The 17,523-nt window shown below is 40.2% G+C and overlaps 1 protein-coding gene and 1 long non-coding RNA gene across 2 annotated transcripts in view; both read right to left on the reverse strand.

The window, feature by feature from the left end:
- LOC138960437 (uncharacterized) overlaps positions 1 to 17,523 on the reverse strand; it is a 220,068-nt gene that overhangs the window by 43,075 nt on the left and 159,470 nt on the right. Inside the window, exons 64-73 of the mRNA XM_070332349.1 lie at positions 16,600 to 16,623; positions 15,672 to 15,713; positions 14,867 to 15,433; positions 8,456 to 8,482; positions 6,530 to 6,571; positions 3,531 to 3,694; positions 2,031 to 2,217; positions 1,342 to 1,557; positions 956 to 991; positions 272 to 283 (exon numbers count right to left, since the gene is read on the reverse strand). Coding sequence (XP_070188450.1) covers positions 272 to 283; positions 956 to 991; positions 1,342 to 1,557; positions 2,031 to 2,217; positions 3,531 to 3,694; positions 6,530 to 6,571; positions 8,456 to 8,482; positions 14,867 to 15,433; positions 15,672 to 15,713; positions 16,600 to 16,623 — 1,317 coding nt within the window. The remainder of the gene's footprint in view (positions 1 to 271; positions 284 to 955; positions 992 to 1,341; positions 1,558 to 2,030; positions 2,218 to 3,530; positions 3,695 to 6,529; positions 6,572 to 8,455; positions 8,483 to 14,866; positions 15,434 to 15,671; positions 15,714 to 16,599; positions 16,624 to 17,523) is intronic.
- On the reverse strand, positions 11,755 to 14,423 carry LOC138960032 (uncharacterized). The gene is made up of 2 exons (XR_011453866.1): positions 14,167 to 14,423; positions 11,755 to 12,268 (listed from the first exon to the last, which is right to left on the reverse strand). It is a non-coding gene; the product is annotated as an uncharacterized lncRNA (long non-coding RNA).

The following is a 17,523-nucleotide window of genomic DNA, read 5'->3' on the forward strand; positions in this document are numbered from 1 at the left end:
GAACAGTTTCTGTTTTATATGCTACGTAAACGTAGCACAGAACTGCTGCCTTGGAGTAATGTAATGAATGTTTCATGTAAGAAATGAGCGTGGGTTTTCTTTTAACGAAAACATGGAATACTTTGTTTTTTCAAGGTGTTAAGATAAAAGGGTTACATAATGGGGAAACTTGAATAAGAACTCTTTGCTTAATAACTGTACTTCGATTCAGAAGTTTCTTTAATAAGGTAGTGAACATAGAATTTCAAACAAATGTGAATCTAATACTTACGCGTCGTAGGTCCTGCAAAAAACATCAGAAATATTTTGTAAGTACACGATATGAGAAGTAGATCTTATTGAATCATTCACAATCAATCATATTGCAAAGGGAACGTTAACAATAAATAATGCCAAAAGATGAGAGAGAGAGAGAGAGAGAGAGAGAGAGAGAGAGAGAGAGAGAGAGAGAGAGAGAGAGAGAGAGAGAGAGAGAGAGAGAGAGAGAGAGAGAGAGAGAGAGAGACGCAGACGCAGATAATTTATTCAATAGGCCATAGTCCCTTATGAAGGAGTGTGAACAAATGGTTAACGTTGCAAATAATTTAACTCATCAGGTGCAAAAAAGGTACAACATAATAATCGCACAACACTACAGATTAAAACATACATTACACGTTATTTAACTAAGAGGTTACAACATCTCTTTATTTAAAGGCTTTATACAAATACGAGAGAGAGAGAGAGAGAGAGAGAGAGAGAGAGAGAGAGAGAGAGAGAGAGAGAGAGAGAGAGAGAGAGAGAGAGAGAGAGAGAGAGAGAGAGAGAGAGAGAGAGAGAGAGAGAGAGAGAGAGGTTTACAGCTTTAAAAACGACAGGTTAGATAGATAATTGACATAAAACGGTGATTATGATATTTTTGCAAAGGTCAAAAACAAAGGGGAGAAAAAAGGTAATACTTGTTTTGAAAACTTACTTGGACGGCGGGTTGTCGGAGGCATTGTGAAGTCCTCTGAAACAAAGAATCATAGGCATTCAGGTAAAACGCAACATTCGTGGCGGTAAATTATCCAAGAATTCAAGATTACTGCTTAAGTTTACAATACCTACTGCTTCAAACGAAATTTGTTAGTCTTGTTCATTGTCTCACATATCTAAATTGCTGGCTTACACCAGGGGATATCAAGATCACAAAACAACACACATATAAAAGTCATGAAAACACACACAGACACAGACACAGACAAACACAGACACAGATACGGACAAACACGGACAAACACAGACAAACACAGACACACACACTCCCACACACACATCAAGAACTCATTAAAACAAAAACAATCCTTCATGTGAACTGACCAGGACAGATGGAGGCGTAGATGATGTCTGGTAGGCTGGGCAGCTCGTCAAAGTTCTTGACAGTGAAACTGTTGTCACGTGCAGGGGATGTGGCAATGGCGTTCAGCTCGCGCGTGTCTGTCAAGCCAATGCCGATGGTGTAGATGTGGATGCCCTCCCGGTGTGATTCGCGGGCCTCGGGGATGGTTCTTTCTGCTCCCACCGTGGACACGCCGTCTGCAAGGAAAACAACAAAGGGGGTCAGACAGGTGTCGAATAAGCCTATGTTTAGTGCGTTTATTGGCTGAAACTCCCATACGCGCGCGTGTGTGTGTGTGTGTGTGTGTGTGTGTGTGTGTGTGTGTGTGTGTGTAAGTGTGTGTGTAAGTGTGTGTGTGTGCGCACATAATAATGTGTGTATGTACGTGTGTGTGTACGTGTGTGTGTTTGTGTGTGTGTGAAGATGAGCTCCGCCCACAAAAAAAGGAAAAGCGAATTTCTCGCACTGTATTGCAATGCAATTGCTAGGACCAGAACCGACTTGCTCCTGTGTCAGTAGCATTCACGGGAGGGTCAAACGCTAGTATTGATAAAATAATAAATAAAAAAATAACACCGATCAGTTACATAATTACACTTTACATTTTAACCGAGTTTTATTTTAATTTTTTAAAATTTTTTGTTTTGTTTTTTTGCAAACCCGGACTCACCTGCGATGACAATGGCCACGTTGGGTACATCAGGCCTGTCACCGTTAACGGGAGTAAACATCTGTTCACGCATGACTTGCAAGGCGCCTGCCGTGTTGGTGCTGCCGAATTCGAAGCGGATACGGTCCACTGCACGCAGGATCTCCCTCGTGGTCCTGTACCGGTTGAGCTGGAACTGAACTTCCACCTGACGCAAAGAGTATCATTCAGGAATTAACTGCAAAATGAGACAAGGCGAGGAGAAGATTGAAAAAAAAAGGATATGTAGGAGTAAGATGAGGAAAGTCAGAAGGGCGGACTGAGTGAAAATGATTGGGTGCTACAATTGCGTGCTTGTATCAGTGTGTGTGTGTGTGTGTGTGTGTGTGTGTGTGTGTGTGTGTGTGTTTGTGTGTGTGTTTGGGTGTGTGAGTGTATGAGTGTGTGTGTGTGTGTGTGTTTGTGTGTGTGTGTGTGTCTGTGTGTTTGGGTGTGTTTGTGTGTGTGTGTGTGTGTTTGGGTGTGTGAGTGTGTGTGTGTTTGTGTGTGTGTGTGTGTTTGGGTGTGTGAGTGTATGTGTGTGTTCGCGTGCGTTCTCGCGTGTGTGTGTACGGGCGTGTGTCTGTGTGTTTGTGTTAAGGCGGCACTTCTACCTAGTGGCATGTGTCCTTTTCACTTTCCAAGTATAAATCAATAGATTAACATCAAAGTTTATCAAAACATCAAACCCTAACCCAAAGTTTTCAGAAACTGAATTCATAAATACTGGTACTGTCACACGAGAAATGGAATGGACCTATGCTAAACAATTCGGTCGATGATAAATCATAACATATACTGTGAAAACTTGTACAGAGGGCCCCAAAAGGGGGGGTATCATCACGATCACGGGAAGGGAAATTTTTAGCTTTCACGATCACAGTTACCTTGATTTTTGTTTTCACGATCACAAACACCTTGACGAATAGAGGACCATAGAGTGATACAGCTGTGAAAAATGTACGTTGAAAATATAATGCTTTGCAATAATGCCCATCACGATCACGAAAACAAATGACGATCACGATCACGAGACTTGATTTTTTTTGTCATCACGGATCACGGGCAAAGTCCCATCACGATCACAGAAATGGAAATTTCGGCAATCACGGTCACAGAAAGGTCAAAAACCGCCAATCACGATCACGATTTTAAACCCTTTGGGGCTTGTACAGGGCTAACACCAAAAAAAGTGTGAAAAACCTGAAAGGCCAGGGTCCACGGCGGCATGGGCAAAGAACAGCCTCTCCTGGTACTAACATTTATGTTAATAAATTATAAAATAATACACATTTTGCCTGCATCAACCATTCAAACAAAACAAAAACATTTGTTTACGTTTTGCTTTAAGAAACCGATTTTAAAAGGTTTCAAAAACCGGATTTCCGGCGACAACCGAAAAGGTGTTAGCCCTGCTTTTATAAACGCTTAAAATTCAACGATAGAGGAATAAACAAAGAAAGAAAGTAACAAAGAGCTCACGTCAGTGCTGTAGCGGACGATACCGACACGGACGTTACCGGAGTCGACGTCGGAGTTGCGCACGAAGTCCTTGACGAAGTCGAGCACCTTGCGGAAGTTCCTCTGCGTCACACTGGTCGAGGAGTCGATCAGGATGACCAGGTCAGTTCGGGCCAGGGCGCAGTCTGATGGACAAGAATATACGTGAGTTATGGTCTTAATATGGCTAGGGTGGGATACAGAGTGGGTATGGGGTGGTCGTGTGTGTGTGTGTGCGTATGTGTGTGTGTGTGTGTGTGTGTGTGTGTGTGTATGTGTGTGTGTGTATGTGTGTGTGTCTGTATGTGTGTGTGAGTGCGTGTGTGTTTGAGTGCGTGCGCGCGTGTGTGTGTGCATTCGTGTGTGTTTGTGTACATGGAGTGTGTGCCGCTGTGTGGAGGCGGGGGGGGAGGGGGAGAGGGGAGCGGGAGTGTCTGTGAGAACAGCAAGAAGAGATTCTGCACATCCAAACAAACGTAAAGGACATAGATTAGAAGAGAAGAGATAGATTAATTAATTTGTCAAGGTTTGAGGCCCAGACAAACACACGAAGGGTCAATCGCGGACCAGCACACAGTTGTCTCTTCTCTAAGAAAAGAACAAGTCGCGTAAGGCGAAATTACTACATTTAGTCAAGCTGTGGAACTCACAGAATGAAACTGAACGTAGTCCGCCGCTAGTGCAAAAGGCAGTGAAAGTGACGAGCCTGTTTGGCGCAGTAGCGGTTGCGCTGTGCTTCATAGCACGCTTTACTGTACCTCTCTTCGTTTCAAGTTTCTGAGCGTGTTTTTAATCCAAACATATCGTATCTATATGTTTTTGGAATCAGGAACCGACAAGGAATAAGATGAAATTGTTTTTAAATCGATTTCGGAAATTTAATTTTGATCATAATTTTTATATTGTTAATTTTCAGAGCTTGTTTTTAATCCAAATATAACATATTTATATGTTTTTGGAATTAGAACATGATAAAGAATAAGATGAACGTAAATTTGGATCGTTTTATAAACATTTTTTTTAACACTTTTCAGATTTTTAATGACCAAAGTCATTAATTAATTTTTAAGCCACCAAGCTGAAATGCAATACCGAAGTCCGGCCTTCGTCGAAGATTGCTTGGCCAAAATTTCAATCAATTTGATTAAAAAATGAGGGTGTGACAGTGCCGCCTCAACTTTTACAAAAAGCCGGATATGACGTCATCAAAGACATTTATCGAAAAAAAAGAAAAAAACGTCCGGGGATATCATACCCAGGAACTCTCATGTAAAATTTCATAAAGATTGGTCCAGTAGTTTAGTCTGAATCGCTCTACACACACACACGCACAGACAGACAGACAGACACACACACACACACACATACACCACACCCTCGTCTCGATTCCCCCCTCTACGTTAAAACATTTAGTCAAAACTTGACTAAATGTAAAAACAACGAAATCCAAGCCAAAATCTCCATACACAGCGAGACAGGGACAGAATTGAGCCTACACTGATTCTGACACGATCTGTTCATAAGCACATTATTGTCCAAACAGAATACAGTGGAAACCCCCTGTAAAGACTCCCCAATTTAAGACTTCTCCTTTGACAAGACCATGCTATTGAATCTATTCGGTTCACAACGTGTGTAAGTTTACCTCCAATTTAAGACTTCTCCTTTGACAAGACCATGCTATTGAATCTATTCGGTTCACAACGTGTGTAAGTTTACCTCCAATTTAAGACTTCTCCTTTGACAAGACCATGCTATTGAATCTATTCGGTTCACAACGTGTGTAAGTTTACCTCCAATTTAAAACTTCTCCTTTGACAAGACCATGCAATTGAATCTATTCGGTTCACAACGTGTGTAAGTTTACCTCCAATTTAAGACTTCTCCTTTGACAAGACCATGCTATTGAATCTATTCGGTTTACAACGTGTGTAAGTTTACCTCCAATTTAAGACTCCCTCTTGTTTAAGACCTGATTTCCACATTTATATTTGGAGGTCTTGAAATGGGGGTTCCACCGTGTTAAAAATATGGAGGGTTCTGTGAGTAAGACATATTGTAATATCGCACCATCTGTCATGCAACCAGAGAAAAAAACAAGTCGCGTAAGGCGAAAATACAACATTTAGTCAAGTAGCTGTCGAACTCACAGAATGAAACTGAACGCAATGCAACGCAGCAAGACCGTATACTCGTAGCATCGTCAGTCCACCGCTCATGGCAAAGGCAGTGAAATTGACAAGAAGAGCGGGGTAGTAGTTGCGCTGAGAAGAATAGCACGCTTTTCTGTATCTCTCTTCGTTTTAACTTTCTGAGCGTGTTTTCAATCCAAACATATCATATCTATATGTTTTTGGAATCAGGAACCGACAAGGAATAAGATGAAAGTGTTCTTAAATTGATTTCGAAAATTTAATTTTGATCATAATTTTTATATTGTTAATTTTCAGAGCTTGTTTTTAATCCAAATATAACATATTTATATGTTTTTGGAATCAGAAAATGATGGAGAATAAGATGAACGTAAATTTGGATCGTTTTATAAAGAAATAATTTTTTTACAATTTTCAGATTTTTAATGACCAAAGCCATTAATTAATTTTTAAGCCACCAAGCTGAAATGCAATACCGAAGTCCGGGCTTCGTCGGAGATTACTTGACCAAAATTTCAACCAATTTGGTTGAAAAATGAGAGCGTGACAGTGCCGCCTCAACTTTCACGAAAAGCCGGATATGACGTCATCAAAGACATTTATCAAAAAAATGAAAAAAAAGTCTGAGGATATCATACCCAGGAACTCTCATGTCAAATTTCATAAAGATCGGTCCAGTAGTTTAGTCTGAATCTCTACACACACACACACACACAGACAGACAGACAGACAGACACACATACACCACGACCCTCGTCTCGATTCCCCCCTCTACGTTAAAACATTTAGTCAAAACTTGACTAAATGTAAAAATCAAACTATGCTTACCGTCGATGGCTGGGCCGGGAGGAGTGGGTCTTGGCGCTTCACCTGTGAGTAATTGTGATAAAATCAGTTTGACATCTGATCATACCATTGGCTGTGTGCTGTGCAAGGTTACACCACTGTGTACACGTCTCAGATAAACACTGAATCGTTACACAGGACACCATGCCTCGTTACGTTAGTCATGTATGAAGAAGAAAATACACAGCTGAAGTTATTTTGTTACACGTGAGTTATTAATCAGTACATAGAAATTGTCAGTAGCCAAAGAACCTGAGTTGTACATTTATTACGAATGAGGATTACTCTCAGACAACAGTAGAGAACACCAATATCTCATGTACTACCTTGGTTAAAAACAAAATAATTCGGTTTTTTAAACATTAGTACATTAGTCATTAGGTTAGACTACAGGACAGTAAGTGCAAAACAACAAAGTGCAAAATAAATACACACAGGGACCAGTGCGGATACAAACAATACAGCGACATCGATGACATTACACAACAATATACAGAAAGTGCTTTCCCAACCCATTTCAATTCATGACATTTTAACACATAAAATGAAACAGGTGCATGCATGGTTATCAAGTTCCACTGAATAGGTCAGGGACCAGCGGCAATTTTCCCGAATTAGTCCCGTGTGCGGTTCATCGTCAAACGGAGTAAATCTCAAAGTTACACTTTACTTCTTTCAGTATATGACGTCACTTCCACGCGAGGAATTCGCGAGCTATCCTATTGAGCAAATCTTTCCTGCACTCGAACTTTTTATGAACACGTTTTGAAAGGATCAAATTTAATTTTCGTGCTATACAATACGCACCCACTCCACCAACATCTGACCAAAATGACTACTGCAAATGTGACAACAGATTTAAATTTAGAATTCAAGGCCAGTTTGCATGAAGATGTCCAAGAAGACAAAAATAAAAACAAAACCCAACAACATAAACTGTGTCATGAACCATTGAATTGCATTTGTTTGGCAATAACTAACAATATATATATATATATACATTCTTCTGTCTCATATTTAAGAGAAAACACACATAAGGTCGACCTAGTCAGTGGACAAGACAACAACAACGCAATAAAGGAATCAAAGTAACATTAAACAGCCATTTCAATCATCCAAATACGACATTTTAGTACATACGAGTTTTGCGCAAACCCGTGTGAATCAACCAGAAACCAGACAGACACTGAGCAGTAGTTGTACATACGACAATGTGAGTAAGGGGAAACAATTCGCCTTCACCAGACAGCTGTCGACAAAGAAAAAGCAAAGGTCATGATTACGGGAAAAACGTTGGATTAATAACACAACAATGCACTACTCAACAATAGCATGAGAATATCTTACCTCAAACATAGTCAAAGGTTTAAATAAAAGTGAAAAATGCCTGTATCATCATCAACTCTCGTTATTAACACTATCTACCCCCCCCTCCCCCTTATGCCCCCTCCTCCCCACTCTGCAGACTTCCTTCAAGATACCTCGTTTCAGTGTAAACGATTATGTCAACCAACACAGATCTGACCTGGCTTTTACACAGGATAAGAGCAACCGTCCACCAGGACATACGCCCAAAATCACTCCCCTATGCATTCTGTGCAGATGAAGATTTTTTTCCTAAATCATTTTTGTACATGGAAATTATATGTGTCACTTACGACATTAATTCAGAAATAAAATGGACACTGCACGGGAAGCACCCAGGCTGTTGGATGTGGGTATGTGTCCAAGTGGAAGGATGCTCTTGTCTAATGTAAAAGCCTGGACAGATCAATGGTGGTGCACATGCTCGCTAACACGAGAATGAAGGTACCTTTAAAGCGAATCGAACACTCTGTTTTGAAACAACAGCGTTCTACTTCAATCGTCTTTTACCTGCCGTGCAATGCTAAATAATCTACCCCATACCTGTCGTGGGTACTGGTGGTTCAAATCCTGTGAAAACATCACAAATGCTTCAAACTGATCATGACAACAATTGAACACAACATGTCGGTAACAGCAAGCACTATCCAATATACCGTACTAGTACCACCACCTCTACTTTGGTACAGCACCATTCTACTTGCACTAAGTGGCAATAATATTCAGCCACACAATTAGAAAGCTGATATAAAGGTAAAACCAGAACTATAGCATCCTGAGTTTTTGTGGAAAATTAAAACAGGGGCAAAAGAAATAAAAAGAAAGGAGCTCGAGAGGTTACAAAGTGCTCCTTTAATCACAAACTTCAGATGTAAAAGAGTCAAATCGCACCATACATAATCCCTAGAATCCAAGTCTACTATTCTGACATGTTCTTCAAAATTCAACAGTGTGAAGAAATCAGAGCAGGCTTTTTTGTTTAAAGTTCTGAATGAAACAGAACGCTGATAATTACACGTTAACATGCTTCCATTTGAAACTTCGAGGTCGTCATCGGGGATTGACGCCCGAACAAAGCTAATTGAAGCCCAACGGAGCGAAGCGACGCATTTTTCATGATCCGCTAACTTCGACCATTATTTTTAATAATCACTGAGACTCGGCATGTAACCTCTACGTTTACACGAATAGTGCTACGGACAGTTTTACAGAAAGGAGTCGAACGATGTAAAACAGGTAAGTCCATTGCAATACACTCAATGACAATTATTCCCTCAGACCTCTTCGACACATGCAATGCTTACAAGCAATGGGACAAATTAAACGGACGTTCGTTCGCCTTTTTCATGCAAACTGTGTACTTTCTTGTGGTCAATTACATATTGGAAAATATTGATCTCACAACTTTTGTATAGAGCTACACACCTTTGTGAAGTCAGGGTTTCATTTACTAGTGCGCCTTGCGCCACTGGCGCATAACATCTCAAAATGTCCCATTGGAATTTCTTCCAGTGCGTCAAAAGGCGCACTGAGATTACGTACTACTGCGCCACCCCATGCACCCCTTTTTAGGGGAGTACAGTGTTCGGAAAGACCAAAGCAAATGGGCGCCAAGCCGAGCAACTTGCGAGTTTGTGAAACGCGCTGTGATTAGCTTTTAAAATGTAATTCATTAGTATTCAACCAATCCTACTAACTATCTGTACGGGACCGATCTGTGCTTGCGCGTTTACGCTCTGTGGAAACTGTCAACACAAGCGATATCGATCGAATCACAGACCCACGTAAATAAGCAATGTCCCATATTAGAATTTGGTTGAGGGGGACAAATGTCCCATTGTCTTTTTCTTCCAGGCTAAACCCTGTGAAGTAATAAGCAGCATAATTACTGCAAACTCATTTTATTCTGAGTGGTTTCTCTGATAAATGATTTTGAAAACGGTAATAATTATACGTGTGTTAAACTTGTCAAACATGGCTCATTTTTCGTCTCTCTAGTTTGATCTCTATTTAGTATTATGCGGATTTCGGCGGATAAGAGGCCAATACAAGTCTGGTGTCTGAAATTACTTTAGCAAAGTGTTATCACTTCTTGCTTAAGCGCCATTCAACGATGTCTTTGTAGGTTTGCCAGCCGAATCGTTCCTGCCTGACACTCCGTTCAAATTTATTTTCAGTCCCCTACAAACAGGTGCCAAAATGCAGGGCAAAGAACGCAAATTGGTTCGATATATGCTTGCAATTTCCCTTTAGTGATCTGTAACAAGTTATTGATAAAATATGTTCACTTCTAATCACTAGTTTATCAACTTTGTGCTCAAAGATAGGCCATGAATGCCGTACCAGGCCAGACAGAAATGAAGGTATTCCTTATTTATGGGCTTTGTCCGAGACCTTGACCGGATAAAGTCTGCAATCTGATTTTTCACACAAATACCTTTTCTGGTGGATGTTGGTAGTTAAAGGTCCAGACCATGCTGTTTTCGCGTCAAAAACGCTTCGAATCGTGTTCCTGCGCGACCGAACACTTCCCGATGTTTGCAGTTAGTTAGAAAACCACTTTCTTACCGTCTTCAACAATGTTTGGTTTACTTCGGAATCTTGTAAGGCCGTAATCCGACGAATTTTGTGACCGAAGCGACGGATTTCTTCTCCAAAACGACCCGCCATTGTGCCGCGTGATCTTCGCGAGACTGGCTTATGAATAAATTATCCGTGACGTCACACAGTGTGAAGATGCTGTTTACCAACATGGCAACAAGAGTGACTGCAGACGAAATTGAACCGTACATGTTCGAACTACCAGTTTCTCTCCTCGAATCAAGCATGAAAGATGAGGAGCGGAGGCCACTTCCAGCAGTAGTGAAAAGACAGTGACGATGAAAATTGCGACTCTGTTTGTCTCAGCGATCAAAGGTAAACACGCCCGCTCTCTGTGCTGAACTTATCGTCTGCTTTCGAGTCTGTGCTATTTTTTCACTCTCGCCTTGTCAACGCACTCGCGAATAAATGGGATATTGTTTAAGTGTTCATGCATTGCATTCACGAGTAAAAGAACAACAGCTCATCGCAGTTTTAACTGTTCTTGATTATTTCAGAGACTGGTGTCAGAGTGGCCACTGTACCTGTTGTATTGTGTGGGAGGGGCAGATTTGAGAGAGAGAGGAAGCTAGCCTGAGGTACATTGTAGAATGAAAACTTGCAGGGGAGCAAGAATGCATCACCAGCCACGAAGGTGTACATACAACTTTTTTTGAGGTGCCTATATTTGTTTGATTTTTAAATGTATGTATTTGTTGTTGTTTTTAAAGGCTATCAAGAAAACTGTTGTCATTTAAATGTGACACTCAGTCAAATATAGTTTCACACACACACAAGATTAACTCACTTGCATGCCCACAGAAGAAGTTTGCTCTTCACATTGTTCTGTTGTTGTTGTTTTTATAATGTAATCATTGTAACATCAACACTCAGTAATAACCAATAATTATTACAACACAATCACTTTTTCATCAGAACTCACTCACATACTACATGTATTAAACCCTGGTTTATGGACACTTGCATTTGCACTTTGCATGGGAAAGCAGCCTGAATTTCAGGTGAACTTTAATAAAAGAAGATTTATATGTATGTTGCTCTAGATGCATGTTTTAATAAATAATAATGACATTCAGGAAAGTAAAAGGACTGTTGAAGTTTGCTGTTGTAAAATGTCTGATGATTAGGGTTTTGTTGCACATTTAGTGAATTGACTGTACCAATTGCTGTTATTATTTACACCCAATCAGTGCATCCACATGATATTATGTAGCTTAAATTAAAGAAAATGTTTTGATGTGTTCAGAACATACTGACAAGTTGCACACTCACTGACTTTCCGAAAGAACAGGAAAGTTCTTCCTGCCTGTCTGGTCACTGCCATCAGAGACCTCTTTCTGTCACAGAGCTACACAGGCTTCAAATGTATGTAAGATAAATAAAAGGTACATTACAACTCTCAACTGCGGGGTGTGTGTGTGTGTAGGGGGGGGGGGATGTGCATAACCATTGCATACTTAAGGTCGGCTTAAACTACAAACAGAAATGTGGAGCTTGCGTAACAATTCTTGCTTTGTCAGATTTGGAGATAGGCAGCCTCAGTCTATATAGTTGGTCGCCAGTTGGGGCGTCCTGCTTGGTGACAACTTGAGCTTTGTCAACTGGTCTAGCTGTAGCAGTCAAAGTCTGGGCACTGTTGCATTGTAGTCTTGCTGTGTATGCAGAGCTTTGTTGTAGCTGCCATAGGCCAGTGTTGCCATAGGCCAGTGTTAGGATCACCACCCCCTCAAACAGCTCGTTCAGTTAACCTGATGCCTGTTTTAGACAGAAAAAAAAGTTACCACAATCAGCAGAACTTTCACTGGAGAATGGGCATAATTCTTTCATACTTTTCTTTCTCATAGCTTTTTTTGGTTTTTATAATCTCTTCATTACACTAAATAACATCCATCTTAAGACCTATTTTGAGCCTTAATTTAAGTTGACTAGTAATGATATTAATCATAATGTATTTATTTTTATAATGTACAAACTAGAGTATGTATGTGGATATGTGTGTGATGGTGCTGGTATGGATATGTGTGGTTTGGGTTATGTGTGTACTGATGTGTACATTTTATGTGTTTTGTATGTTTTGCGAGTGCGATTTTATGTGATGTTATTCTGTACACCAGCCAAAACAAAATGTCTGGTATATTAGATAATAAACGCACCTTTAAATTTATTAGCGACTACACCCCGTCACCCTCCAGTCCCCCTCCCCCCCCCCATTACACCCTACACTTTTAACATTGTATAAAAAATCATGTCCCAATATAGGTCCCTAGTTACCTGGGAGGACGTTAAGCTCCATAATCAACATCAACAACGTATTGAATTGAATTGAAAAGCTGGGGTTAGGAGGTCTAACTTCTTGAATTAAAGTGTTTTTTTCTCAGGTGCATGTAGTTTTTTTATTTGCTTGAAATCATGGTGTATTCTGGTTGTAAGAGAAGAGTCAATTTCCTTGTAAGCCTGCAAAATTAAGATTTGTCATTTTTGAAGTACACAAGTTTTTGTAAGAGTCCAAAATAGTCCAGGATAAGGAGGAAAAACATAGGGTGGGTCAGGAAATCTGAAACATTGCATAGTTTTGTTTTGCCTATGTAGACACAAAAAGTACTTAGAGCACTTCCCCCCCCCCCCCCAAGAGAGCATAGCTTAGTTTTAATTATTTTAATGCCACTGTTAGCAAGAGGAGTACTACAGACAGCAATCAAACAGTGGATTTTTTCTGTAGACATTGTTATTTCTGTTTAGGTGTTTCAGTAGTTTTCTATGCGGATAAATCATGCTGCATGATCACTAGAAACAATCCAGCTCTGTAGCATGCAAGTTTTTTAAAGGTTTTTTTCCCATGTTACTCTGAGAGAAAAAAAAAACCCACAGAGATAAAGTTGAACTGGCAGTTTGACTGAAGCAGTGGTAATAACACAGAGTTGTGCTCTTCCTACAATCAATGTTTTGATGTGGATGATGATGTCCGAACATGTACTTGGTTGTATTATTTTGCTAGACTATTTGTTTCTGTTAGATATATCTGCTCACATGATTGTTGTTCATAATTTGACATTACATTTACTGCTGATCAAAATGTATTGTTGGAATAGGTCTGCTTAATATTCTGACTGCAGTTTTGAAATAAAATCAAATAACACAGATGTTTTAAGTATCAAAGTGCTTTTCACACACACACACACACACACACACTCACACACTATGAGTATGACTGCAAACATGAATTTGTACTTGTATTAATTATAATTACTGTATTACAGAACCTGATCTGAAAAAAAGGACAACAGCAAATTATTCATGCAAGCTTGCTGTATTAACGATTTCTTTATCCATTTAATACAACACTGAATTAAAAGATAACAACTATATGTGTTTGTGTGAATGTCTATGTGTATATGGACGGACACTGATTAAACCTGAGACTCATCGATTACCCAGGTGAGTGTAAAAGAGGGAGAGAGAGAGGGAACTTTAAGGTGGGTGCATGGGGACGGACATGTAGTAACAGATATATGTTTTAATCTGTAATCTTAACACATGTGCTTAAAATTAGGAACAGATGCCATTCCACTACAAATACTGTCAGTCTGACAAAAACGCCCAGTGACACTGAACCCCTATCCCTTACAGAACACATTCAGTATACATGTACTCACTTCCTTTCGTCTGCGTTTAGTGAAAGCAGATCGTTCTGATGACATTGGTATCCGGTTTCTGACCTCCTGTGAGTGGTCAACAATTGTCGGAACTGGAACTGCGTCAGGCAACAGCTGTTTTGTGTGTGCCAGGTTTTCTTGCCGGCTTAACTGCGTTCACATTGGAAGAAAGTGTCGCGAAACACAGCACATCGTGTTGGCCGTTTCCAGAAAATCAGTCTTGCTGCAGAAGTTGTAAGCCCATCGGAAAAAGGTGACAACCGTGATGCCTGAACCTTTTTTCTATACTTCATAGCTATCAGCAGCCGTGCGCATTCCTTCGGCGTGTTGTTGATGCTCGATGAAGGCAAACGCCCACTTGAGCCTAAGCTGTACACGAAATGACGTCACTACCGGTTCTCGTCTACTGGCGGCCTTTTCGAAGTCTCGTTTAGCAGACGAATTTGGCGGAACGTTTTTAATTAAATCACAATGATAAAGCTACGAATCGGTGAATTTCTTTACATTTTTGGAATCTTTAGGTGCATTTCTCTAACCTTCAGTCATCGGTTAGTGGTTCTAATAACCTTTAAAACAGCGTGGTCTGGTCCTTTAAGTATAAACCTGCAATATAAAACTGTTTATATTTATATATTGGCTAAGTTGTTGTGACTGGTCACTTCGTCCAAAACAACCGTAGACGCAACCTTTAAATTGGTACCTGGGCAGAAAGCAGAAAAGACCTTGTCCCTAAGGCCCCTCAGTTCGCTGAACTCCTGCACAGCAAAACTGTTCTCCGCCGTTGGCTTGCTGGCGATACCGTCCAACTCCGTGGTGTCTGTCAGGCCGATACCAATGGCGTAGATGTGGATGCCTGCTGCTCGCGCCTGTTCGGCTTCAGGAATGGTTCTGCGATAATTGATGTTGGAGATACCGTCAGTGATGACGATGGCGATGTTGGGAACGTTGGGACGGTCGCCGTTTGCTCTGGTGTACATTTGCGTTCTCATGGTGTTGATGGCGTCGGCTGTGTTGGTGCTGCCGTAACGGTAGGGAATATCGTCGATGGCCTGGAATACAGCTAGTTTGTTGTTGTAGTCGTTGAGATGGAACTGTACGTAGTCTTCAGTGCTGTAGATGACGACACCAACCCGCACGTTGCCGCTGTCAATGTCGGCGATGAAGAGGAAATCTTTGACGAAATCCTTCATGAGTACGAAGTTGGGTTCTGTCACACTGGTGGACGCGTCCAGCACAAAGACCAGGTCGACCTGAGCGTTGTCACATCCTATGATATATCAAGAAAATGCTTTATTTTAATGACAACTACGTTCGAGTTGTATTTCGTTATTGTCACAGTTTTTCCCGGCAATTATTTTGGATAAACAAATATACATATTTGAATGTCACACTCTCTTAATTACTTTTATTCAAGATCTTTCAAAACAGACAAGCCCCTCAGCAAACAAATAAACAAACAAAAAACCAACAAAAACATTAAAGTATTCGAAAAAAGCATGATTTACCTTCTATGATTGGAGGCAGTGTGATAGTTGCAACAGTCGTTCCTGAAAAGGAAATGTGAGAAAAAGAGTAACCTTTCTGATATTGAAAGTGTGTTCTGGGATTTCTGGCAGTATTCTTTCTTCTATCACTACCAGCGTGGATGATCCATTGTCTTATGTGCCATTATCGGTAAGTTAAAGCCCTTATACTAATGTTTAGCTTTTGTGACAGTTTCTGACATGACACTATATTAAAAGGTATGTTATACATTACTGATATTAAAACCAAAACCGAAAGCAGTATAACAGCTAGAATTCACACATTCCAGCGACAGCAAAGCTAGTGGTACCCAAAGAGTAAGAATTGCATGAACAAAATCCTCGGTAACCTTTCCAGCCTCAGCATTGAGCCTTCATAAAAGTCAAACACACACACACACAAACACACACACACACACAAACACACACACACACACACACACAAACACAAACACACACAAACACACACACACACACACAAACACACACAAACAAACAAACACACACACACACACACACAAACACACACAAACACACACATACACACACACAAACACACAAAAATGTAGACAGATTTTAACTGTTATATAAAGAAGAGAAATAAGAGTAAGACTATAGGCATAACAAAGCAAACTGGAGGCAAACGCGATTTTTTTTAAAAGATACTAAACTGCAAGTCTACTGCGAACTTTCCATTGGAAGAGAGCAACCCAATTTTACAAGCGATGGGATGAAAAAGTGATGAAAATGAATTAAATAAGAAACTACATCTGCTTTAGACTAATAACTGCCTGTAACTGGAAGCTTGGATGAATCTGGCATGGATTTCAACGTCAAGTAACTAAATATTCAATATACGGACTGCCATCTCGATCATACGATTTTAACTATGCGGGATCTACTTAAATACCTGCTGGTGGTTTTGGTTCAAAGCCTGTACAAGAGAAGAGCAGGAATGAAGCATTAAACAAATAACACATTTGGTTAAACAAACTCCAAGAGGTTCTTTCTTTCTTTCTTTATTTGGTGTTTAACGTCGTTTTCAACCGTTCAAGGTTATATCGCGACGGGGAAAGGGGGGAGATGGGATAGAGCCACTTGTTAATTGTTTCTTGTTCACAAAAGCACTAATAAAAAAAATTGCTCCAGGGGCTCGCAACGTAGTACAATATATGACCTTACTGGGAGAATGCAAGTTTCCAGTACAAAGGACTTAACATTTCTTACATACTGCTTGACTAAAATCTTTACAAACATTGACTATATTCTATACAAGAAACACTTAACAAGGGTAAAAGGAGAAACAGAATCCGTTAGTCGCCTCTTACGACATGCTGGGGAGCATCGGGTAAATTCTTCCCCCTAACCCGCGGGTGGCACTCCAAGAGGTAGTATGTAAACTTGGAAAGTAAATATGACACAAAAAACAAACCCGTACATATCTGTTTTTGTTACCTTTGTGATATGGTCTTTTGTAAAACAAAGAAAGAAACAAATAATCGAACAGATGGACAATCGGTTTTTATGGTCAAAGCTTCTTAGTATGCTGTACAAGTCAAAGCGTATGCGGTGGCTTCATTTAACCCACATAAGAAATTAGGACGGTCCCAGCTAGACTCTCAATAATGAGGTCAAGAGAAATACAGAGGTCATCCTTCGCCTTAAAAAGGATATGCTACTGAAAGCGATCTTTTAGTGTCCTAAGCGGACAATAACCATCTTTTTTTTAAAATAATCATCTGTCCAAGAGTCTTTAGAGAACAAGAGGTGTTGAACAAAGAAAATTAAATCCGTTGGACCGAGATTTACAAGGGGCGTAAATCAGATGCCATTG

The sequence above is a fragment of the Littorina saxatilis genome, linkage group LG2 (genome assembly GCF_037325665.1).
Source record: "Littorina saxatilis isolate snail1 linkage group LG2, US_GU_Lsax_2.0, whole genome shotgun sequence".
Taxonomy (NCBI): domain Eukaryota; kingdom Metazoa; phylum Mollusca; class Gastropoda; order Littorinimorpha; family Littorinidae; genus Littorina; species Littorina saxatilis.